Here is a 27,371-nt window from a genome sequence, read left to right as displayed (position 1 = left end):
TTGGGTACTGAAAAACCTTGTTAAGAGGAGAGACTCACGTATAACACGCTTGTCATAAAACAAAATAGCAAAGAACAAGGGATTGAATTGTCTGAACATGTTTACTTCTTTGTAATAGTTTCAGGGGATATGCACATGCCCAGCTCATCAATATCAATAATTTAAATAATGTATTTTGAAATTTCAATGACAATTAGCCAAGGTTGTTTTGTATGTGTGTTTTTTTTGGGTTTTTGAGACAGGTTTCTCTATGTAGCCATGGCTGTCCATGACTCATTTTATAAACCAGGTTGGACTCGAACGCATAGAGATCCATGTGCCTCTTCCTCCATTAGTCCTGGGATTATAAGTGTGTGCCACAGCACCTGTCTTACTAAGGTTCTTTTAAAATGGGAATGTTGAATTTGTTAAAATAAAAATTCAGTATTATGCAAAATTCAAACAACAAATTAGACTAGATTAGGAATGCTTTAAGTTTATTTGGAAAAATAACCAGAACCCAAAAGTCATAGTCCAGTAAAGAAGAGTAAATTATAATTTGATTTTACTATTATATATTTTACTTTTCTTGTAAGAAAGAACTGAATTGCAAGAAAATATAAATATTGGAAAATGTCAAGTATGATCCAAGTAAACTGTGAATCAATAAATGAGCCAATGAATCAAATATCTAGCTTTCTAAGGAAGAAATATATAATGCCAATAAATGTTTGTGATCTTCACAGAAAATGAGTAGGGAAAAATTTAAAGCCAAGGGAATTTTAGAAAAAAATTAACCTGAGCATAAAACCAGACACAAGTCAAACCAACCTTACAAAACAACAAAAATAAACAAAAAGGTTTGGAATCCTCTTAGGGAGTAATGATATCCACTCGTCTGCAAACCAGGAGGGCAGTCCGAGTGCAGTGCACACCTTGACTATCCTAATAATTCAACAGAGCCCACTGTATCTGACAAGTAGATTTTGTGATAAAGGTGGTCAGACTTCTCTCTTGTACTCTCATGTCAACGAGGGGAAAATGAAAGGAAGTCCAGGCATAGCAAGGCAAATTAAATTCTATAACCACTATAACCATATGCATTGTTTTAAGTAAAATTGTAACGATAACATGTAGAGATATATGAGACTTATTCATGGAGAGAAATGATTTTAATGGATGTTCCCATGTGATGTTAAAATTCATTCACTTCTAAATTAGAGCTTCCTGGCAACTTCACAGACATGAAGATAATCAAAGGAAAAGAGATGTTGCACTTCTCCACAGTGGCAGTACTGAACACAGCTTCATGGTAGTCCTGGAACATAAACACACAGGAACGAGAGCAACATAAACTGTCAACAATAAGTCCAGGTGTGGCAACTTCTACTATATCAGATGATAATGATTATCAATATGTATATTCTTGGGAACTCCACTATCTAAAACTGACAATAGATTACATTGTTAACTACATTTATAGATAAGCAAATCATTGACTTAGACAAAGATCTCTAAAACATAATCATCACTACATCACTGCCACTTCTCGATCTGACCTTGGGATGGGAAACAGCTGCTTGGGGGTAATCTCCACATTTCCATTCAGGAGAATCAGGCAGTTCACAAGAAGATGTAAGGGAGATGTTTACTAACAGTAAAAAGTATTTAAAATCTAAAATGAGCTACTCAGAAAGGAGAAGCAGTCTGCGACACCAAGATTGTTTCCTGAGAGCCCCAGGAACATTCAAGGGAAAGATGTTCAAGAGGCTACAGGTTAAAACTAGATAAATAATTCTGTGATCCTATATACATCATTTGACTTTCAAATGTGTTTTGTGTGAGGTTGGATCGTTCTATAAATAGTCATGACGCTCTTTCCTTCTCTAATAAACAATAACACTTTATAGTGTTCCCATGTTGTTAATTTTAGGTTCATTTAGCTCAAGGCTAAACTGCATCATTTCCTTGGTTGCTACCCAAATCCTTTCATCATAAATTCTGTAACTGTTTTTCTATCACTAGCCATAAAATTATGATGTGGTAATGGTGAGAATTGCTTCTTTTTACATCCAATAACGAAAAACACATAAAATTAGCATCTTGAGATCCGTAACATTAATTCTTTAAGAGATTTGTTACCTAAAGTTTTGTGACATTTTTAGCCTGTTGAGAAAACTGTTGCATCACCTTCATAAGTCTACATCAAACTTCGCTGTGCAACTAAAAACACTGCTACTTAGATAATTTTATGTTATTTGTGTTAGGTTCTACATTAAAGTCACAATTTCTATTTGAGTGCTTTTTAAAATGAGAAGATGAGGCTATTTTAGTGATGGAAATGTGATAGAAAGTACTGATTTGAACTGGGTGGATCTTTTTCTTTGTTAAGCCTCTTCTGACAGCTGCACATGTTTCACACACACACACACACACACACACACACACACACACACACACACACACACTGCAGTATCATCTATTTATTCAGAATAAACAAGTATAAATTTTTTCTTTCTTTTTCTTTTTTCTTTTCTTTTTTTTTCTAGGCAGGATTTCTATATGTGTAGCCTTGGCTGTCCTGGACTCCCTTTGTAGACCAGGCTGACCTTGAATTCACAGAGATCTACCTACCTCTACCTTCCAAGTGCTGGCATTAAAAGTGTGCACTACCACTCCCCAACCAAGTATAATTTCTTAATCAACAACTTCAGAAGATGTTTCAGTATTTCCTATATAAAACTGGATAAGATATATAAATATTATTCCACCTATGGAAGTTGTAAATGGAAGTTACCTTTCCTTAAAAGTCAGTAGATCTTATAGAGACTATAATCATTGATGCTCAAAATACTACAGTTCCTCCACATTTACATTTAATAATGAGTTATCATCCAACAGCTATTAAAATAGATCTAAAATGTATAATGCAAAATATTAAGGAGATTGTATCCACTTTCTTCACCATCAGTAACTGTTTATGTCTCCCTATATTTAAGTAGAATTCTACAAGTACCATGAGTTATTACCTCATAATTTGATAAATATATGCCAGAAAAATCCTCCTCATCTTTCTGTAGAAAGAATTAACACTGCACAAAAATATTGCAAATAGATGAAGAACTTGAACATAAATTTGAAGTTTTTATGAACCTCAGGTTTGTAACTCTCTGGAGGCAAACTTCCTTGTATAGTTCATAAACTTTACAAAACATCACTGCATAAACCCAGGGTAATGGCTTTAAATATTTTTCCTGTATCTTGGGAAACTGAATCCTTTTACTATAGAACTAATGGCCTTGGGTCTTAGCTTTCTTTCCGCACTGCATTTTCCAAAATTGGTCAGCTTCTCTTGGAGTCTGTATTTCGTCATTCTTGAGCTTTCATCAAGTTTAAAAGTACCATTATGGAAGTACTCTTGGCACTTTTCTGAGAAACAGCCTAAGTTACCCTAACTTGAAACAACAAAAAGTTCAGTCATAAGTCACTTAGCCATGAAACCTCTGTCCTACAAGTGAAATATGTTTGATGTATAATTACTTTATGCACCCTTATAATTGGATACTCTCTATCAAGACAAAATTAAATTAAATTAAATTAAATGCAAAACAATTGCATATTTAGGTAAATGCAGAATGAGTTCTATGATATCCTCACAGTTCAAAACAAAATATACAGAAAACCCAACCAATTGTATGAATGTACAAACTGGTACTGTTGGGGAAAACTGAAAATCTTAATATACACCCACCACAGAGATACTTCTGAATAGAGACAGAAAACACTACTTATTGTAAGCAGACAGCCTCATAGATATACTTTCTTTTGAATGGTATAATTCTTCAGTTATTACTTTCTTGTTCACTGTAAATCATTCCATTATCCATGCTTGTATGATTAACAGTCACAAATTTCAGTATCCATGCTAGTAATCCTGAGGAATCTAACAGTATATTGTGCACAGCAAGATAGCAAATGAGTACTGGTTTCCTTCTTTATTTTTAATATTGGATGTTTTCTTAAGTATCTACATTGGTTCAGTCACTCCAGAACTCTGAATTAATGTATGCTGTCTTTAAATTTCAGGTGAACATTGTGAATGCTTCCCCTATGTGCATGTTTCTGTCCAGAATCCTGCAGGACATACTGTTCATTACTTCTAGCCTAAAACTAAGTGAAAAGCTTTTGAGATATGTCTTCACTAAAGGAATATTACATAAAACATGGTACAGAACACAAATTTTCAGGTTTCTTTGATTTTAGTCACATAATGATTATTTATGCTTTTAGTTCTTCCATATTCTTGCTACTTTCCTAGGCAACTACATCTAAGTCACTCTACCTATTGCTAGCCTGTCTATACGTTATCTATAATTCAGTTTTTAATGAACAAAATAGGTGGTTGAATAGTTTTTCAATAGTAACTGAAATAGTCTATAATTGTTTTGTAAAATGGAACATATGATGATAAAATTTACAGTCTTGGATCCTGCATGCACACACATACTCCACATACATACACATACAAATCAATCACACACGGCACTAATTTTATTTGCCCAAGGGGAACAAATATAAACTGCTTAAACAGCAAATTTTAGATGAGGTTTCAGTGTTGTCATATATAAAATTAGATATATTAATAAATATTATAGTTTATCCAGTGACTAACTACAAAAATGAACAATTTATTCAAAATAAGAGCTAGTTTTGACACAGATAGTGTTCGTAGTTGTCATTGTCTTTGTGTTATTCATGTCATCTATGGTACCATGCCACCTCTGAAAATTAGCCGTTACATTTTTCATTTTAATCACATGTCTCCAATACATTTCAGTCCACTGTGTATTTAGTGTTGAACATAAATTATAAAACCCTAAATACGAGAGGTGACATAAATTAGTAGCTGTATATCAAGCATAAAGCACTGTACTGAAATTAATAATACATTTTCTCTGCCAATCACTTTCAATTCATTGCCATACTATATTCTAGTCAATGTGTCAGCAGTAGAAACATAGGTTATGTAGTTATTAATCACTGAAATAACAGAAAAATTATCATATTCAAAGCTTCGCGACCTCTCTTACACACACACACACACACACACACACACACACACACACACACACACAAACTCATATGTACGGTCTGGTTACTCTGACAAACCACATTTTACTCCTTCAAATTTAGAACTGACTCAGGAATGAGAGTGATGTAGGCTGCTGGGCAGAGCCTTTTTAGGCCACAGTTAGGGAAGCTACGTCTTTTTTGTATTCCCACAGAACTAGATCAAACTCATCAACTGCAAAGAAGCAGGTGAAAAAAGTGTGTGTTCAGAGACCATGAACGTGAGGGTTTGTATAGCGGCAGGTGAATCCTGTCCTGACTTCCTGTATTGGATTTTCTGCTTCCAGAATCTTGTTGTGTAGAGCTAAGCATTTTTCCCTCAGATGAGGAGAGGATGTACTAAGAGTTCTTTTATTAATCTAAGATATGTTGATTTTATACTTATGTTACAAAAATTCCTTATGGCAAAGGCATGATCAAACATCTTCAATACAATGAGGATGTTTTCCCTGATGAAAAATTTTAAGTATACATTTTAAAAGAATTTCAAGTTTATTAAGTTATTATAAAATTGTACAGAAGATATATTTTTGTTTCACTGAAATTCTATAAATGTCTCATACTGGATATTGGATAGTAAATGGTTTTTATGAGAAAAGATTGTATGTCCCTATTCTTACATCCACTGGAAACTAGGATAAATGTGAGACAAACAATGGAATTAAAAAGTAAATGATATTTTCTCTTCTGCCAAGGTCCAAGCTTATGGAAGAATAAAATAAGGAGGAATTTTAGAGGTAAATTAGAATAATTATGCACCCTCATATGTCACAAGGGACATTAGTGATAACAGTGTCTTCTGTTCCCCTAGCCCTCTGTTTCCTTTACTTTCCAGGTAGTATTATTATTAAAAGAAACAATTTCTTGGAGAATCCAGTAAAAAAGAAAACTAGAAAAAACTATTTTAAATGAGTCAGTGTCGAAGGAGTTTGTCAGGTTAAAGGATAAAGACAATACATTTAATAACCTAATAACCTTCCTTGTTGCCTCTCAAGAGGTTTCTAGCATCTAGCTTTTGGATACATGGAAAATTCTGCCATTTTAAAAACTGGAATGGGGTACCAAAGGAGTTACCATCAGGAGGAGCTGCTGAGCTTAGTAGAGCTTACCGATCTAGAGATAAATGAGTAGGTAGGGTGATGTTACATAATTTTTTTTACGTTGATGCATTTTAAGGCTAACCTTTATTGTATAGGCTTATGACCAGTATTGCATAATTATATCTCTAAAAAGAATGGAAAATGTGATCAACACATTTCTTCATGGGGCATAGGAAATAAGATCATTGAAAGGACAGCAGGCTACCAAGAAGAGACTTGATACCCTATGAGCAGATACAGGGGGAAGAGGTCCCCCTGAGTCACAGTCATAGGGAAAGGGAATAAGGGGACAATGGGAGAGAGGTAGGAATGGGAGTACACAAGGGATGGGATAACAATTTAGATGTATTATGAATAAATTAATAAACTATATTTAAAAAAGAAAAATACAGCAAAGACCTTCATTCTGTTTTTACCTTCAACTTAAGACTCAATACCTCCATATACACCCTTTCAAGGTTTTCCATAGTGAACTTACCAACTCTTTCTACATGGCTAAATCCCCAGACATCTTTAGGAAAACAGATTGACCCTCAGCACTGTTGCAGCCACAGTATTCTTCCATAGCACAAAGTCAGGCACTGACATTTAACACTGGCACTTTTATTCTATAGCTTGACAGTGCACCACAGGAATCACTTTTAGTAACTGACTGCTCTATGTCTTCTCAGGTTTTTAATGCACTGGCTTTAGCTAAACATGATGCTAAAATATGATTTTTTCCTCCATTTATTTATGTATCATAACACAAAGAGACCTATGGTTTCATAAAAGGAATGAGAAGACAAATAATTTTGTGAAATAAGCTAGATTTCTATTTATGAAAATCCAATACTTACAGAGAGATCTTGCAGAGTTGGACTCCAGGGTCTCTTCTGCTTTCAGCCATTACATAGAGCATGCATCAAGCCTGATCTGAGGTTTATTTTTGTCTTTAGAATAGACCTTGACCTCACAATGATTGCTTACTTTCTGGAGAAATAAAGTGCGTTTTAATCTAATCCTCCTGGTGTGGTTTCTCATGAAAGCAATTTACACTCCTGCATTCATAGAAAAGAGACCACTGTCTTATGAAGGTCTATGGATTGTGCTCCTTTTCTTATTATGAGTCTTCAAGCTCTTAAAAGAAGCTGACGTCACTGCACTGCATTACACACACTCAATCTAGACAAAAAGAGAAAACGAGAACCTGTTTTTGGGTATGCTTTTTCATCTTCTCTTCTGCATTTAGGTACCAAATACTTTCATTAATTATCCTTAAACTATTAATTTATGAAAACTTTGAATATTTTTTATTGATGTAGTTTTTTTTTTACATGCGTTAATACCCTGAAGTTCTTTGTAATGTACTCAAAAGAATAATCTTTACACTGGGAAGGTAACCAAAATGAAGGAAAATAATTTATTTGAGAAAGTCGTAAAATTAAAATATGCTTGAAAGGAAATTAATAGAAAATATTTCTGTGTATTTATCTTTGCTTGGAAAATTGTGAGACTCCTCTAATTCAATTTTCAATTGTAATTATTTTAAGGTTGTTTTAAGATAAGCTATATTTTTATGTTTGAATGGATTGCTTGGCGTCGTATGTTAATTAACAAAAGAATTTAAAGTTTATCAAAGATAGAATCTGTTGTATCATTCCTCTGAAGGACTGAGATATGTGCTTCTGTAAAAGAACTTTTTTAGGAGGAGTTGGCCACTTATAATATGCTTAGTAGTTTCTGCTCTACATCTCTCAGTGATCCTCATGAGCAGTAATAGATTTGATTCATTTTCATTAGTTGTAGAGTTGACATTTTAAATTTACATTTTACATTTCTCTGTCTTTTCAATGATTCCTATTTTTTAATTATTACTACTCATTTTCACATGGGAATAAAATTAAATGAGTATTTGTTTTATATATTTAGATATATAACTATTACTTAAATAATTATATATTTAAAATAAAAATTTCAAATGTAACTATTTTCTTAACGGTGATAGTTTGTATTTCTTCTTAGGATATGGTATATGCTTCTTGATACATATTTATATTAATGAAGAATGCATGTAGGAATATTTAATTATCAACTTAATTCATTGGAAATTTAGTAGTTAGTACATAGAATAAATATGAGCAATAGAGATATTAAAACATACAATAATTATAATTTGTTTTTTGTGCAATATTTCCCAGAAAAAATGCACAAATAAACTTTAATGAGTGCTTGGGAGAAAAAGATAGCTCATGCATTTATTCTCCTTTATAAAATATAATTGTATAACCATTCAAAATGCCTCACATTAGACAAGTCAGTCCCCTCTCATAAATGGGCAGTAAGTTCTAAATGCCAACACTAAAATTTAGGTTCAAGAATATCTTTGGTATTTTAGTTCTACTAGTAAATGAAGGCAGCTATTTTCAGGAAAGACTGTGACCATTTTCATTTCTCAAAATTCTTCTTGTTATTTTTTTTTTCCAAAGCTGAGGTCTGAACCCAGGCATTCTATGACTTAGGTAAATCCTCAGCCCCCTCGAAAGTCTTATAAATTAGTTGTAATCATAATATGAAACTCTAACAAGATCCTGATGCAAATAATTTCATCATTTTAAATTTATCCTCATAACGTGAATATAATTCCTGATTGTTCCATAGAACTATGGTTCTTCTTGCTATATGTAGTTTATTTTATATATGTATAATAATAGAAATGTATATGTGAAAAAAGAAATAAAAAAATTTATCCTCATAGTATTAATCAAAATTCACCTTTCAATTCAACACAACCGAACAGACAGTGACCTACAGGCATCTTGATTCTCTTCAACAATAAAACATATTTTACAAAGACTGGAAGATTATTATAATGAGATTTGCATATCACTGAGCAACAGTCAGGAAAAATATCAACAATAAGCTAGCTTGGAAGTTTTACATTCTTATCAGAATTCAACAAAGTTTAAATTCAGTACATACCATAGCTTTTGAATAAAAGTATACAATGCCTTCATTGCCAGAGTTCTCCTGTACTTCTAAAATGACCTTTATAGATTTCTGCTGTTTTTTGCTTGTTTCCAGAGCCAGTGATATCTGATTTCAGTGTCTTCCTTCCTTTTCTCATCCTTTTAATAAGAGTGTATTATTGGAACATGATTAATGGAATGTTTATGAATGAGGTCTCAGATCAGACTCAGTGTTAGTAAAAGAAAAGGTGACTTTTTTTTTTCAAATTACATGTTGACCTTAGTTTCTTCTCCCTCCCATTCCACTACCCACTCCTCCCACCTCTCCCAGCTCCAGATCCACTCCTCTATTTCCTTTAGAAAGAGATAGTTCAGCCATTAAAGGCTAAGCTCACAAGCAAAAACATAAGCTTAGATGTTAAATACAAATTCATTTGTAAATCAGAACGAGATGTCCTTGCTGTAGTAACCGTGGGCCTACTTTTCTAGGCTTTATCGCCATTTCCACTTTCTAATGCTCCCTATACGCACTAATTTTACCCAATGTTAATGAAATACAAGTATATTAATTTGACAAAATGAACCAGTTCTAAGTTATGTGCTCCAAACATTTAAAGAGAAACTTTATTTCAATCGTATTCTACTTTCTTTTTTTTTCTTTTTTTTCCTCCTTTATTAATTTATTCTTGTTATATCTCAATGGTTATCCCATCCCTTGTATCCTCCTATTCTTCCCTCCCTCCCAATTTCCCCTTATTCCCCTCCCCTATGACTGTTCCTGAGGGGGATTACCTCCCCCTCTATATGATCATATATGCCATAAAATCATGATATATGCAAGTCACTGGATGTATAAGTAGAATAGTAGAATACATTGACTGATAAATATAATGTATATGAATATACATTTTAAAGCAGGAGCCTTGCCACAAGGTATGAGTAAGTTATGAATTTTGCATAAATATCTACAAAAGTTGCAAAATGCCAAAGTTAGAACTAATGCATTTGATTTCACATAAATAGACACAAATGCATGCTTACATACATATTCTAAGATTTCTGTTAAGAGTTTTGTGCTAATTACAAATTAGTAAATTATAACTTACCTTATTTATAAGGTAAAGCACAATGGATGCTATTTTCATAATTTTCAGATAATTAAATATATATATATATATATATATATATATATATATATATATATATATATATGTCATCAGAATGCTGAACACAGATTTTTCAACATAGGTGCAGAGTCAACAATCATTCATGTGGATGCCATATATATACAATAACCAAATATCTACCTTTTAAATATATAAATATACTTATAAATATATATATATATATATATACATATATAGGGAGTACATTTAAAATTTCTCCCTTAGTAATCCTTATCAAAGGCACTATGCTGATAAGTAGATCCAAACAGATCTTTAATCCTTTGACCAAACTTTCATTTCTTCTGGTATTTTATTGCTTGATGACCTGTATCATCACACAGTCTTCTCTCTGAGTATTTAGATCCTTCTCAGAGATGTGAGATAATGAAGATTCATTTTTGCAAATGTTTTATTATGTGTATGTCTGTGTGTAGGTCTGTACACATGAATGCATGTATCCACAGAGTACAGAAGATGCTATTTGCTGCCCTCAACTCAGAGTTATAGGCAGCTGTGAGCTTCAAGACGTGGTTGCTAAGAACCAAACTCAGGCTCATCTCTCTAGTCCCTGATATACTCATTTTAAAGTGGCTGAGTATGAGATTTGAAGTGCAATGGACAGATCATATCTTAAGGAAATCCAAAAATGATGACTAATAATAGACATATCAGTGTTTGATGTAATACAAGGACTTTGGCCTTAGGCACTGAGGTAATTGCTATGAGGACAATCTGAGAAATTCCTCTCAAATTAAAATAAGAACACAAACAGTAAACAATGGTCAAAAGACAAAATAATGCAATCTTTAACAAAAGGATCAGAGCTGTGTATACTCTACTATCCAAATTCAGACTTGATTATAAAGATATAATTGTTCAAACAGAATGATATTTGTATAAAAATAAACACATAGACGCTAGGGAAAGATTAGGGAAGCAGAAGCTAGCCCTTGTTATCTGTTCAGTAGCTTTTGTAGAAAGTGGACAAAAGTATTGTAGGCAAAGCATGAACATTTCAAGAAGGAAAATTGTACATCACTGTGTCAGAGAATAAAATTGAACACATATTTTATGATATATCACGTATAAAAATAAAGTCAGATTAGACAAGCAAGAGGGAGTATAGTAGAATTGGTTAACTTTTTTAAGCTCTCAAAACTCACCCACAGTGACTTACTTCCTCTAGAAAACTTAGACTTTCCTCTAGACAATCTAAGTCTCAGAAACCTCCCAGTCAGTCCACGAATTGGGGACAAGAATCAGATCCTCTAGAAGTGATTGTTCAAATTGCCATAGGGCTTATCAGAAAAAGTGAACACAGGGTTCACAACTTTGTTGCAGAATCAGCAATCATTTATCAGAATGCCATAGATACACAACAAACAAAAGTTCACCTTTCAAATAAGCTGTTAGATAAAACGGATGTCTTCAGGCATAAAGTTATTGGGTAATTCAAATGCTAATTTCTCTACTTCCCATGTTGGATTGCAATCAATGCTCTGAATTTCTGTCTCAATGTTGTATAAACAATACTCCAAAATTTTACCCTGATATGTCAATAGAGGAGCTTACAGCCAATTGCTAAGCAGAGGAGAGAATAGGGCTAAACTTCCTATTAGAAAGGGGAGGAGGAGTTAAAAGAGGAAGTAAGGGATTCAGCCAGGAGCAGCAGTCCAGGATACATCAGGAGAGGTGTACCAGATCAGGAAAGCTAGAAAGCTACAAAGTTCAATTAATTCTGGGATGTGCCCTAGGGGGAAATTAAATTAGCTCAGTATAATTACTGCTCAGTTCTTGTGCTGTGAAGCTGATTAAATTAATATAATGAAGTTTTAATTGTTTTTATGGTAGCTGGATTAAGAGAGAAAGTGACAAACCAACACACTGTTATAAAACTAACAGATATCCATATGCAAAAGAAAAGAGTAAGGCACTTATCAAATGCCATTTACAAATATCAACTTAAAGTGAATGAGAGACTTGAAATTGAGCCTGAAACTATAAAATCTCACATACACACACACACATACACACACACATAATCGATTTTTAACAGTGATCTTGGCAGAGTGTTACAAACAGCCCTAAAAGAATAAGCAACAAAGCACAAAAAACAAACTGGATAGTATCATACTTAGAATATTATGTACCACAATGACAAAAAAGAAAGTAAACAAATAACCTAATTATTTGAGAAGAAAACATCTGAAAACTATAATTTTATTACAAATATATAAAGTAACAAAACAACTCAATAATATCAAAACAATTTAATAATAAGACAAGACCCTCAATAGATGTGACAAAAGAAAGAATGCAGATTTTAGAAACCAGTGTATAAAATTTCAACATCGTAGTTAATAGATGTGCTAGTTAAACTCTTGATTCTATTATACAGTTTCTAAGATAAATACCTTTTAAATTATTTTCTCATAAATTATATCACAACTCCCTTTTCCCCTCCCTTAACCTCTCCCATTTCTTACTAAATCCCCTCCCTATTAGATCTACTCCTCTTCTATTTCCATTTTTTTAAAAAATCAAAATTACATGGGAAATTCCTGGAATTGATATCTATTACTCTATATACAAGTCCTACTAAAGATGAATAACATTATTTATTGCTTTATTGGCCTACATATTCCCCAAAAGGAAGATCTATTTTTCCTGGAGGATCTATTTTTATTGATAGCTGTATGTCTAGTAATAGACAATTGATAATGAAGCAAAAATAAGTTTTTACCATCACAATTACTCAAGGGTATGCAAATCGAAAGGGCCAAGAGATATCACTTCACACTGATTAGGTTGGATTATAAAATAAGGATAGAATTGACTGTAGATGGGTTAGCAGACAGGGAGCCTGGGTACTCTTGAAGGTGATGTAAGTTAGTGCAGTGACTATACAGAGGTCTGTGGAGATTCTCCAAAATAAACATAGCAGGTGCATGTGGCTACTAAAGTCAGCCTATTCAAGTGCTGTCTGCATTTCATGTTCTCTGCAAAATTAATTCTCAAGTCAAAATACTGGCTCAGTGTAAGGGTCCATCAGAGAACCTGCAGACAAAGCAACAACGCAACACTCTTCAGAACTACATGGACAGTCTTGGTATAACATCAATGAATGTGTAACACTTCACTATCAAGTGAAATTATCCAAATGTTAACCATCACAAATTTTGCAATCTCAGTCTAAAATCTCTGGAACAGAGAGTACTATGGCATTAGCCAGAAGCCCAGAAAATCACCTTTGATGTTAAATGATAAATTCTTTCACAACATACAGGATAAGAAAAATACAAGCCAGGACAAGAAAATACCACTACATACTGATCTGAATGGACAACATACAACATTAAACATACTGACAGCAGTGAATGAAAGCAATGCTGTGAAACAAATACAAGATGCTCTAAGTACTTTGGAAGGTCGGTAGCTTCAAATATAAGGACATTTGGGTAGAAGAGGTATATATTTATCTGCACAAATAAATCTTCACAAAAATTTGCGTAGGCATATAGATGCTGTATGAGGAACTACTAAATCTTAGAAACAGCTAAGGTTATTAGAGAATTAGTTACTTGTTGAGTTTTTTTTTTTCAGTGTAAAAGGAAATGTACTATCAACCTATGAAGAAAAGACACCAAAGAAACTTAATCTGTCACTAAGTAAAAGCCTTTACCATTCTCTAGAGGTTATTACGATGCATGCATGCTTCTAACTAAATGACATTTCTGAAAATCTAGTAGTATGGAGGTGGTTAAAAAGTATGTATTGTTAATTGCCAAAAACAGGATCAAAGGATAGGGATTCATCCTTGGAAGGCAGGATGAATCAGTGGAACACAGTGTTTGTACACCCACTTCTTTACTCAAAGAAGCTGCAACTATAAGATTGTCAAGATATATGGGATACTTATAACCCAGACAACAACAACAAAAAAACCCAAGAACTGTTGCTAGAAATGATTTGTTATTTGCAGAGCTGTGAGATATCACAAAAGTACCCCTCTGTGAGAGATTCTGTAAATAGAGGACTCAAGGCATGTCCAAGAGGCTCCAGAAAACAGAAAACACTTGTTTTTTTTTTTTTTTTTTCTGTTCAATTTGGTTGTCTACCTAAAATTCACAAATTTTTTTCCATTAAAGTGGATGTGGGCAATGTAAGCTGAGAAAGACAGTTTGGAAGGAATTGACTATGCAAATATCTAGTGAACAGTCTTCTAGAAAAAAGTGTGTAAGCTACTATCATAAGAAAAGGCATAGTTAAATGCAGAGCAAAAGCAGTGTGACAAACCCACGGTGAGAAAAAGCAGTAATGGTGCCACATGAAAACAAAGAAATTATTCCCAAATAGATCAAATTAAAGGCCGTATAAATGAGAGAAAAAATTTTATGCAAAATGTAACATTAATACATTACAAGCATTGAAGCAATATAGAAATATGGTGGTGTTGTGGTTTGGTGTAAAATTTCTCCCATAAGCGTATGTTCTTAACACCATTTTAAAGGCTGTTTAACCTTTAGGGGGTTGAAGTATCAATGAAGCATGCAGGTCACTGGGACCAGTCTTGAGTTCCATAGCCTAGACAAATGTGGTTTCCTTCTCGGCTTTCTCACTACAGACTCAGAGAAGCCAGCCGCCTCATAACTCTGCCAGCCTTGATGGGCACTGACTTTAACATGAGACAAAACAAACACATTCTCTGGTTGTTTTTGTAAAATAGTTTCTCACAGTAACAAGAAAGTTAGCAAATACAGGTGAGTTCTGCCCAGAAAATTAGATTTGGATGCTGTTGACAAACCAGAGGACATTTCCTGTGGTTAGAGGACTTTGAGGTCTTCAAGTAAAATCTAATGGCTGATTGAACTGTCAGTGCAGAAGCATCAGAAACTTGCAACAGACAAATTCAAATATTCTGGAGACTGGGTAGGACTTAGAAGGAAGGAAAACATAGTAAAGATAACTTACCATCTTCAGGTGAGGCTCTGGCACAGGTTTGTAGCATCAAGACTTGGGAAGCAATAGTCTCTGGTGTTCTGATGTGGTCATTTTGATTTGAAGATGCCTGACGACAATTGAAAAGGCTGCGTTGAATGTTTTCACTGATGACTTTGGAGATGAATGAGGCTACTTGGTTTATAATATAAGATTAAGTATCTTATAAAGTGACAGGTCCACATAATAACAGGGAATGATGTGAGAGGAAGAATAAACATGCTAGAGCAAAGTCACTCACTCACAGGCTGAAAGTGACTGCATGGAGAATTTTGCTGACCTTTTGCAGCTTTTACACTAGTAAGAGAAAAGGTAAATTTTCTGTATTCTGTATACTCAGATGAGTCTAAAACTGTATTTTTGTGTTCACAGAAGGGAATGACTTTGAGGTCCATTAAAACTATTTCATGTCTTCTGAGACAGAAGGGAAAAGAAAGACAACCTTCTGCTTCATTTGCTGTCTCAGCCCATTGAGATTGTCCCAGTAGAGCAATGTCATTGTCTGTTGGAGAACGACCAGTTGAGGTAGCACTTAGTCGTTTTGTAAGTGGTAAGGAGCAGTGCTTACTGTGCAAGTCAGGCAGTGATTCTTTCCCATTGGGACAAAGCTTTCCCATTAGTCCTTCCACTAATGCAAATGAGCTTCGTCCTACATCCAGAGTTTGCATCAGGAAATATAATGGAGAGAAGTATATCACTGAAAAAAATTTCCACAAATGTGTAGCTGACACAGAGAGTAATAAACCACAAATGATTGAGTGTATCAACTTTAGAAGAACGCTCCTATATGCTGAAAAATCTTGCTTTACATTATTTCCGCCTTCTATGTTAGCAGTAATTGTGGGTCACAAGAGGGGTTATTTAGTTACAAAATCAGGAATTTGGTTTTATATCTAAATAATGTGATGTAACAATTTTATTCTATTACTATTTACTAATATCTGTTTAATTTAGTATTATGCAATATTAAGAAACTTTATCAAAATCTTTCACATCTAATTTAAATTTGTCTTTGGGTATTTGTTGAATTTCAATCTTTCATTTCTTTAAATGGAGTAGTGATACCATTCTTATATTAGAAAACTTAGGTATAACTTTAAAAGTATCATAATCGCTCCTGTACCACAAAAATGTCCATTTCTCTGAATCTTTTATGGACATTTAAAAATAAATCATTTATTTGATGGCAAACATGCATTTGTTATAATTAGAAGATCTAAGTATTATAAAATAAAAATTTAAGGTAAAAGTTAGAGTTGAGTATATGAACATTGATCATCAATTTCAATCTAGCAATTGGTTAAGTTATTTTAAATTCAGTCTGTGTTAAAGATAAGACAAAACTTACTTACCAAGAAAATGCATTAGGGATTACAAGTGATCAGTCCTGTGGTCCCTTCAAACTCAGATGGTCCTGTAAACTCAAGGTGTCCTGTCTCTTCTTCTTACAGATGCTCCTTTTCTCCCGTATCTTCCATCTTTCCCTTCATGACTTCCTCACCGCTCCTCTTCTCTGTGCTTTCCTCCTAAAGCCAACTTTGATATTTATCCAGATCAAGGTCTAATTCCTAAACGTGGTTTTGTTTCTCTCAGCTATTGTGCTTTTCCATTAAGTGTACAAACTCAGCTGTATAATATTAAATTGAGCGACAACATTGAGCCTTCTTATGGGCTTCTCCCCCCAATGAAGTCCTTACTGAATATTGATATTTTTGTTTGTATTTCAGTGTTTATTTTCTGCATTCTTGTCTGCATATTCTTTTAATCTTTCTAGTGATCTTACTTTTAAAACCCCATAGCTACAAATTTAAAATAGGCGTCTTCCACATCGTTCAGTGTATCTTACATATTTTTCTTAAGTCCTTTTTTAAAATACCCTAACTATATTTTCATTTCACCTTGTGTTTTCCTTCTCTTTAAAAATCATTAAATTATTGCAGACTTCTTTTATCTCCTGGGTTCATCGTAAGACTAACTAATGAAGTGGGTTCACTAAATATGTTTGGAGTTTGTCCTATGTCTTACTTTCTGATTGAAGATCTACTTTGGTTTTTTCTCTTTCTTTGCTTTCTTTTCTTCCTTCTTTGATTCAGAAGAGTCGCCTCCAGAGTCTTTCTTGTCTTTCTTCTCCTTTTTCTCTTTCTTCTCCTTCTTGTCTTTCTTAACATCCTCCTTTGAGTCTTTGTCTGCTTTGTTGTCCTTCTTCTCCTTTTTAATTTCCTTCTTCTTGGGGCCTTTCTTTAAATCTGCATTCTCAGTTTCAGAATCTACAGGAGTATCTTTGCTCTTTGAAGACTTTTTACTGATTTTGCTTCCTTTCTTTTCAGCAGCCTTGCCAGCTTCTGAATCTAAAGGTATATCTTTTGAATCCTTTGAACCTTTTTTACCTTTCTTGCCTTCTTTCTTTTCACCAGCCTTTTCAGCTTCAGATTCTAAGGGTGTCCCTTTTTCCTTTGATTCTTTTTTATCTTTCTTGCCTTCTTTCTTCCCCGCAGCCTTTTCAGCTTCAGATTCTGAGACTGCACCCTTTTCCTTTGGTTCTTTTTTACCTTTCTTGCCTTCTTTCTTCTCAGCAGCCTTTTCAACTTCAGACTCTGAGGCTGAACCTTTCTCCTTGGGTTCTTTTTTACCTTTCTTGCCTTCTTTCTTTGCACCAGCCTTTTCAGCTTCAGACTCTGAAGCTGAATCTTTCGGTTCTTTTTTACCTTTCTTGCCTTCTTTCTTCCCTGCACCCTTTTCAGATTCAGAGTCTGATACTGACTCTGACCCTTTATCCTTTGGTTGCTTTTTACCTTTCTTGCCTTCTTTCTTCTCTGCACCCTTTTCAGATTCAGAATCTGAGACTGAACTTTTATCCTTTGGTTCTTTTTTATCTTTTTTGGCTTTTTTCTTCCCAGCAGCCTGTTCAGCTTCAGATTCTGAAGATGAGCCTCCCTTCTCCTTCTCTGAATCCTTTGAACTTTTCTTGGCACCTGCTTTGGACCTTTCCTCCCTGACTGGCACTGTCTTCTCTTTGGCTTCAGAGTCACTTGTTTTTGCTTTCTCTTCTTTCTTTGATTTTCCTGAAGACAGAGGCTTGAGTTCCCCTGGTTCTTTGGGTTCTCCTTTGCCGTAATGAGGCGATTTTACTGGAAGGCCCTTCCTTGCTGCTAAATAAACAGATGGTCTCTCGGGAATTCTCATCAGGGAACGGTGCATCCATAATGGTGGTCTGTGAATTCCTAATTTTTGTTCATCAATTACCTCAAATTGGCAAGAATAAAGGAAAAACATGCTTTATATAGCCATTAATAATAAGATACAACATACATATTTTAGTTTCAACTGCAAATATCTTTTGAATATATATCAGTAGTGTTAAATCTCTTTTGAAAATGCAAATAAATTATGGATTTTTATGATCGATTCCATTTTTAAATATCATTATAATTTAAAGTAATGGACAATTATGTCCTTCTTTGTGGTCTACTCTAAATTTATAGGAACCACAATCTTTCTTCAAGATTTAATGTTAAAATTTGGTAGAGACCTCTATTAGTACATGACACATTAGAATCTCTCTTCATTATTAGCAGGGGCTAGTTTTTTACTGTTTAATAGGAGGTATCTGTCAAAAGTAGGTACACTCTGAATAAAATTTATTCAGATGCCGGGCGTGGTGGCGCACACCTTTAATCCCAGCACTCGGGAGGCAGAGGCAGGAGGATTGCTGTGAGTTCGAGGCCAGACTGGTCTACAAAGCGAGTCCAGGACAGCCAAGGCTACACAGAGAGACCCTGTCTCGAAAAACCAAAAAAAAAAAAAATTTATTCAGACATATCTCAACCTATATTTTCATTTTTAGCTCTTTATATTGCTCCCCACAGTTACAGATACAATCCATGTATATAGTAACTTGACATAAAGTATCATCAGCTGAAAAGATGAAGTCTACTGCAGCTATACATATTAAGACATAATTTGTTTTCAACTTGTTACACAATGAACATAACTGACAGGATTCATTCTTATAATAAAAAAGATGATTCATTTATTTTAGGCAAATTTTTCTTTAACCAAGCATTATTCCATAGCTTTTGAAAACACTTATTCCCACCTTTCAATTTTATGGAATTCTGAATTGTATTTGCATTAAATAAGGAAGCCCTGAAAGCTCACCAGGGTATAATGTTGGTCCATGACCCTATTGGGAGAGTTTACATATAGTGAACATTTCCGTGACATTCACACTAATTGACATCTTTTTGCTCTATAAACACTCAATATATATCAGGTAATATATCAGGTAATAGTACTGAATAAGTGTTAGCATAAAAGAAACTAGTGACCAATAGTAAAATTTGAGTGGCAATTACATAAAATATATCCATCATGACAGAGCTCATGCTAGCCCTGATCCACACAATAGAATTAACAATGTATGACTCTACAAAATTATTGTTATTAAATCATTATTAATATTAATATAGGCATAAAAATTTATTGTACTCACAGGAGCCGTATTGTTGAGTAACTGGGAAGGTAGAGACCTCCGTTTCTTCCCTGGCCTTGGTGGTTTAGGAAATGCCAGGGAAAAGTATTGCTGGTTCCATGATTTTTTGCTTAATTCACTGACTAAAATGAAAAACATAACATATGCTTTGCTATACATAGTGTTTTTTCTGAACTGAAAAGTCCAGGAACATGATTGTGATAAATACAATACAAACGAATAAATAATAAGGTAAATAACAACTTAATTCATTTGATAGTTTGAAAAGGTCTGAAATCAGAATGAAGAACTTTGTTTTTTATAGACTGAACAGATCAAATAATTAATCTGATCAATAACTATATAATGTAGACATATAATAAAACCACTATAGTCCATAAGAAAAGGAGGAAAAAGAGCACTACTGCTTTCATTAAAATATTGCTTTCTCTTTCAGTTCAGATTGCTGTGTGTTCTTTGATTTGAATATAACATTACTGAGATCAGGAAGATGATGTGATGCTTCTGTAGTCATCAATGAATTTAGCACACTGTGTGACATAAAATATGCAAAAAGTTTGTGATTGAGTTTAATACTAAAACTTAACATCCTATCAGTTAATACTCAGTCTCTCAGCTATTAGATGAAATTTAATACACCCAAGAGATGTGCTTTTATGGAGGATTTGCTTAATAAAGAAAAAAGGTAAATAAATAAAAATGGGAGTAAGATTGGGATGTTACCAGAAATAGCAGTAGAAATGAATAAGGGCATCTCAATTCCAAACAAGGCCCATGATAGACACCGTCACTGTATTTGAGCACATGAAATATTGCAATTTTTAAAGAAAAAACTTACTACAAGTCTTCAAAGAACATTTGGCTCAGTGTTAAAATGTGAGGAATGAGAATCATATTGAATTTTAGTTGAAGAGAGAAAGCAAACTGGTTTTTAAAGCTCTTCAATATTAGACTTACCTTGTCTAGTATTGATGAGAGTGAACTATAACCAATAATAACTATAGTAAGAGGTTTTGTGTTATAGATATTTACTTAGCTTATTCAATTCTTTTCAAATTCAATAACCCTGTGTTATATTATTATCTAAAATGAAAATATTCCAGTAGATTTTAAATGATACTTATACAATATATGCCAATGTGACATGTGTTCACTTTGCCCATTAGAAAGGGTCTATGGCCAATAAATATGGCATATTAATTATACATCATGGTAGCTTTTATGACTTTTAATTAAAGGTAATAAACACTTATGTCTCAAATTAATCATGCAAAGCTTGTGGGACAAACCAACCAGTGTCTTCCTTGACTTTAGGCCTGCACTGTGAGATGGAGCCTGTAACCAACACTGCTTGGTTACCAAGAATTAGAGACTATATAGCATAAAGACATAGAGTAAGATCAAATATTACTGGTCTTACAACAAAAAAAGTAGTGCCAGTTGTGTTGGCACACCCATTCAATTGCAGCTCTCAGGGAGAGGAGGCAGAGTCTATGAGATCACTATGAGTGCTATGCCTGTCTGAGCCCAGGAGAGCCAGGGCTACACTGAGAAACTCTGGCTGGCTTGAAAACAACAACAATCTATTTTTCTACAAGTTTTGGGGATTCCTTGTTTTTAATAGCTGGGTAGTATTCCATAGTGTAAATATACCATAGTTTCTTTATCCATTCTTCTACTGAGGGACACTTAGGTTGCTTCCATTTTCTGGCTACTATGAATAAGGCTGCTATGAACATGATTGAACATATGTCGTTGTGTGCTAGAGCATCCTCTGGGTATATTCCAAGGGGTGGAGTAGCTGTGTCTTGAGGAAGCCCAATTCCCAGTTTTCTGAGATACCACCAAATAGATTTCCAAAGTGTTTGTATCAGTTTGCATTCCCACCAGCAATGAAGGAGTGTTTCTCTCTCTCCACATCCTGCCAGCATGATCATAATGAGTGAGTTAACCCAGAAGCAGAAAGTGTCAAATGGTATATACTCACTTATAACTGGACACTAGCCCAAGGGGCATGTGCCATGAAAGTCTTCACTCACCAGCAAAGTGGGATAGAGGTAAGGACATCCTATTGGGACTCTAGGTGAGAAAAGTATGGGAGATTGGGGAAATAGAAGGATCTAGAGGGTCCTAGAAACCTACAAGAAGAACACTATGATGGGCAGATCTGGGTCTAGAGGTTCTGCTCAAGCTATGACACCAACCAAGGACAATATGTGCAGTAAGCATCAAAGCCCTACCCAGAAATGGCCAATGGACAGGACATTCTCCACAGTTGAGTGTAAAGTGGGGACTGACATTCACAAGTACTCTGGTGGCCCATATTTGACCATGTCCCCTGGATGGGAAGGCCCGGTGGCACTCAAAGGGAAGATAGCAGGCTACCAAGAAGAGACTTGATACCCTAGGAACATATACAGGGGTAGGAGGTCTCCCTCAGTCACAGTGATAGGGGAAGGCAATAGGGTGAAAGCCAGAGGGAGGGAGGAATGGAAGGATACAAGGGATGGGATAACAATTGAGCAGTAATATGAATATTATCGTTATAAAAAGAAAACAACAAAAAAGTACTGATAAAATGACACCTAATGATACTTTGCTATACTCATATCAATGCCTTCTTCAGTCATCGTAAGAGAAGATTCCTCCTGCAGCAGATAGTAGCAAATACAAAGATTACAGTCAGATATTTTATACACACCCAAACAGTGGGGGGAGGAAAGGGAGGAGAGAGACGGAGTAGTGGGGAGAGACAAAGACAGGGAGAAAGAGAGATATCTTAGAACATTCAGCTCTAAATAGGATAGCTCCAACAAATCATTTTCCTCAGAGCTCAGAAAACACCATGGAAGAGTCAGAACCGAAGAAGGCCATCCAGAGAACATCTAAATCAACTTCACAAAAATTTATATAAACTCACAAAGTCTGAATCAGCAGCCACAGGGCCTGAGCAGGTCTGCATCAGATCCTCAGCTTTATCTTAAGACTTTCAGATTCCCAAGTGTATATGCATGAGTGGGCTTCTGATTCCTGCACCTTCTCTTGAGCTCTTTTCCTTTGGTCCATTTGCCTTAACCAACGTCCGTGTGATAGTTTTTATTTTGTTATATATTTTATTTTGTTACATTTTATATTTATCTCTTGGAAGTGTGTTCTATTCTAATGAGAGACAAAAAGGGAGTGGATCTGGATGGGAAAGGAGGTGGGGAGGAGTTAGGAGGAGTACAGTAATCAGGATATATTGTAAGATCAAAGATTTGTTTTCAATAAAAGGAAAAATTTTAAAGGAAGCATTTTTAAAATAAAATTTAAACTCTACCTTACCTGGAATATAATTATCGTATGGTCCATATGTTACCTTTAGGCTATTAAAATAAAAGAAAATTTTAATTACACAAATCTGAATTTTACAGATATTTACATTTAATTTGTAAAAGACATCAAGTTATTTTTTGTCATACAACAAAGTCTCTTGATTTTTAGATATCACTTTCTAACCCTTGTTTAACTAAAGCAAATAGTCAATATCTTTTCAAGATTTAACCAAATATGTCATTAAATAGTATATGCATATATAGGTATGTATGCGTATGTATGTGTCTGGAGTCTGTGTGTCTTCTAAGTATTGAGACAGAGTTTCATTGTATAGATAGTCTATGAAAATATAACAAATTTCATTATAAACAGTTTTCCATTTATAACTTTTCACTTGCTTTTCATCATAAAGAAATATTTGTTATCAGAAAGGAACATTTTATTTATTATATTTTATTTGTTTTAAACAATTACTGTTGTTGTCCTATTGATATACTAGGTAATAAAGATATACCAATGCTGATCCTGACAGAATTAGAGCATTAATTACATACCCAGGTAAACCTCAAGTAGACTTAGTTTCTCAGTTTTCAATTTATGTTTTGCATATATATGGGTATGTGGTGTACATGTGTATTCATGTTTATATTATGTACAGGTACATGTCTGTGCTGGTGTGTGTGTGTGTGTCTCTGTGTATATACATGGGAAGGCCAAACTCAATAATCTTCTTCAATATTTATTGAAGTATTTTACCTCACTTGATCCCAGAGTTCACTGGTTTGTCTAGTCTAATCATCTGGCTCTGGCAATCCGTTTCGCCAGAATTATAACCAGGCATCCATACACTAATGCTATTATCTGCATGCTGGGGCTCTGAACTGCCGTTCCTATGCATATGCAGCACCGCCTGTTTAGCCCCATAGTTCACTTACTTTGACATTATGTAAAGTTAAGAATTAATGTTCACTCTGTCTCAACTGCAGAACAATTTTCTGGTGGTCAAATGTATAGAACCACTTTGATCGTTCTGATCTTACATTCCCAAAGACATGTTCTTAATTGTTTATATTAAAAACCAAATACAAAATAGTAAGTATCAAAATAATGGAATACTAGAAGAACTCTTAAAGCAGAACATGCGGATCCAATATCCAGTTATTAAAAAGTCTAAAATAAATATTTCGAATCTTTGTATAAAAAAATACATCAAAAGGATGGGAGAAAAGATAGTTCATATAATCTTATACGTCAATATTAATATATCTCAAACTGTCCAGATTCCTATTAAAAATTGATATCACCAGAAAACACTTATTAATAACCAGGCCCATAATACTTTAAATTTCAACATATTCTACTAAAAAATAAAATGACGATCAAATAATACTCTGATTGAGGTTTATACTCCACAGTAAAATTTAGTTAAAAATGAAATCAACAAGCACATTAATCCTAAATGAAAATAATAAACATTAACTGATCAACTCATTATATGTATAACAAATTGTGAAAATAATAATATCCATTTATATTTCCTTCACATATTGGAAGAAAATAGAATTAGAAAATTTCTTCCAAATGTCAATGCAATATGTTGAGAAACTGTATGCTGTTAACAACAAAATCAGTAATATAAGATTGTTTTTATCAGATAATGGGAAGGCAAAATACTAACTCCTATGAGTAGTGTAGCTAGTATCCATCCCATGTCTTGTGACAATAAAAGCATGGAAACTGGAAAGAACAGATTCTTTCTGCTATATTCACAGGGGAGCTGAGCTGGTAAATAAAGGAGCTAATGGAGTCCATGGAAACCAAGCATTGTTAAGGGATGCTAATATTATACATTATATTATAGATTTTAGTTGTTAGTTGTGTGATGGTAAGTTTTAATTGTCTATTTGATACAACATAGGATCATTGATGGGGGAGGAATAGTCTTAAGACTTTCTATGAGAGCCAGGTTTGGCAGTACATGCCATTAAACCCATCATTAGGGAAGCAGAGGCAGTAGGATGTCTGGGTTCGAGGCCAGCCTGATCTACAGAGCAAGTGGCAGCAGGGACAGGACTAGATCGTGAGACCTTGTCCTCCTTACCTCCACCTGCTAAAAAAGAAAGTGTGGGGGTTTACCTTAATTACACTGATTGATGTGTGAAGAACCACTCTCTGGGCAGAACCTTCCGTGGGCTTGGGATCCAAGATTACATGAGAAAAGAAAGTGAGCTAAAAGAGGCGTGGGAGCATGAGCTTACTGCTCTCTGCTATAAACTATGGTTGAAATACAACGAGATCTCAAGTTCCTGTCACTATGATTATCTGATCTCATACTGTAACCAGAAACTATGAGACAGATAAACTTTTTCTACCTTAAATTGTTTTTTCAAGTATTTTTTATCATGGTACTAAATATGAAACTAAAATGAATGACATAATTTGTAATTCCACATACTAAGAACTGTGAGCTTCAATTCAATAACATGAAAACAACATATGGATAAATAAAATTAGCAGTTAAAGTTAACATAGATAACATATAAAGCAAATGGTCGTAGACATCTATAGAGAGCTACATATAACAAACACAGAATATCCATTCATCTCAGTGAAGTTTTCTCTAGAATATATTAGAACAGAAAAATAAATCTCCAACACATTGAAATAGCATTAGAATCATGCAGATTGTCTTTTTTATTATAATGAAACAAAACCAGAAGTCAATGAGAAAATACTTTAAAACATAAAGACTATTTTTTTTTGAGCAATGGTATGTTCCAGGAAAGTGGCACTTGGCCCCACAGGAAAGCTTCTTTAATGTTCAAATTTGTACAAATTTGTTCAAATCATCTGAAACTAATAGAATTGTTAAAATGTTTAAAAGAGGCAGCCTCCCTTTTATATATCAGAATTTCATTTTTTCATATTGACTTCAGGCACTCTAAACAAAGTTTATATAATAGAAAGCCATTTTCTTTATTTTTTTATTTATTTGTTTGTTTATTTATTTATCTCACTGGTTTCCTAGCTTGTTTGGAAAGAAATACCATAAACAGAAGAAAACTGCTATGATCAAATTATTATTTTTTTCTTTCTGGATACCCTATTTTACATGTCCAAATACTTTTACAAGTGCAGGAATCATTTAGGAGGAGGAATACAATTAACAATTTACTTGTTTCCTTTGTGTAGGGCTTTCCCATTGAACTTCGCCTTGAAACAGCAGACTGTTGCCTTTTAAGGTTCAATCATCCTCTTTTGTGACAAACACAAAACACATTCTCAGAAGTTTGTAATTGCCTTAAGGAGAGATGATACTCCCTTAGTTAACAACAATTCACTACATTATTTGATAATTCCAAATGCATCATAGGATGAAATCAAGACTTCTAAAAAAAAAAGAAAGAAAGAAAGAAAGAAAGAAAAAGAAATCCAAATCTCTATATTTTAATAAAAGAGAGAAAAATAAGTCTTAGATTAGAGTTGCTGACAGTATTGCCTGAGAATGGAGGTCTCTTAGTAAAACCTTCCATGCTTATGATTGGCCAACTAACAACATAATGAGCGTCACTTCACATTAAACACAATAACTGTTTAGTTAATGGGAGGATTTCCATTATTTTAAAACATAAAACTGAACAAAGACACTTACAATCTTGGTATAGACATTTCTCCCACCTGTGACTTGCCAGGGCCTAAGTTTGGTGATGTGGAAAAGTGATGTCATAAAGAGAGTAAGAACTCTGTAACTTAAGGGGAATGGTGATAATTCCTTCTGCTTGGATTTTTTTAGTCATCGAAAATTCTGTGATTAAAATTTACTACCACCTATTTTATGAGATTATGTCCAGCCCATGCAAGGTCCTTGGTGCTTCAGTCTCAGCTGGCCCCTCTTGGCCCTGGTTAGTTGACTCTGTTGGTCTTCTTATGACGTTCCTGTCACCTGCTGGCCCTTTTCCACTTCTCCCCACTTTTCCACTAGACTTCCTAGGCCTTGCCCAATGTTCGGCTGTGAGTCTCAGCATCTGTTTCGAGGCACTGCCGTGTGTACAACTCTGCTTGACTCTTGTCTGTAAGCATAGCAGAGTATTATTGTTAATAGTGTCAGGGGTTGGGTCTCTCCCATGGGGAGTGTCTTTGGTTGGCAAAAGGGATTGGTTTGACCTTCCCACAGTTTCTGTTATACCTTCTCACTCTTTATCTATGTACATCTTGTAGGCAGGGTGAATTTTGAGTCAAAGCT

The 27,371-nt window shown here is 34.3% G+C and overlaps 1 protein-coding gene across 5 annotated transcripts; it reads right to left on the bottom strand.

The window, feature by feature from the left end:
- Positions 1-1,144: 1,144 nt before the first annotated feature.
- Positions 1,145-26,868, bottom strand: CYLC2 (cylicin 2). 5 transcript variants are annotated; one of them, XM_084788007.1, is made up of 9 exons: positions 26,781-26,868; positions 23,138-23,178; positions 19,814-19,935; positions 16,674-18,564; positions 15,890-15,970; positions 15,295-15,391; positions 9,171-9,316; positions 7,049-7,373; positions 1,145-1,297 (listed from the first exon to the last, which is right to left on the bottom strand). In XM_084788007.1, the coding sequence occupies exons 1-4, from the start codon at positions 26,795-26,797 to the stop codon at positions 17,362-17,364; spliced, it is 1,383 nt and encodes a 460-aa protein (XP_084644133.1). In that variant the 5' UTR covers positions 26,798-26,868; the 3' UTR covers positions 1,145-1,297; positions 7,049-7,373; positions 9,171-9,316; positions 15,295-15,391; positions 15,890-15,970; positions 16,674-17,361. The 5 variants fall into 5 exon arrangements, with proteins under 5 accessions (XP_084644133.1, XP_084644134.1, XP_084644132.1 ...); XM_084788008.1 differs by lacking the exon at positions 15,890-15,970 and adding an exon at positions 22,399-22,461 and having other exon boundaries at positions 26,781-26,811; XM_084788006.1 differs by lacking the exon at positions 15,890-15,970.
- Positions 26,869-27,371: the final 503 nt, after the last annotated feature.

The sequence above is a fragment of the Acomys minous genome (genome assembly GCF_964271855.1).
Source record: "Acomys minous genome assembly, chromosome: 1".
Taxonomy (NCBI): domain Eukaryota; kingdom Metazoa; phylum Chordata; class Mammalia; order Rodentia; family Muridae; genus Acomys; species Acomys minous.
This window is presented reverse-complemented; position numbering and strand designations above follow the sequence as displayed.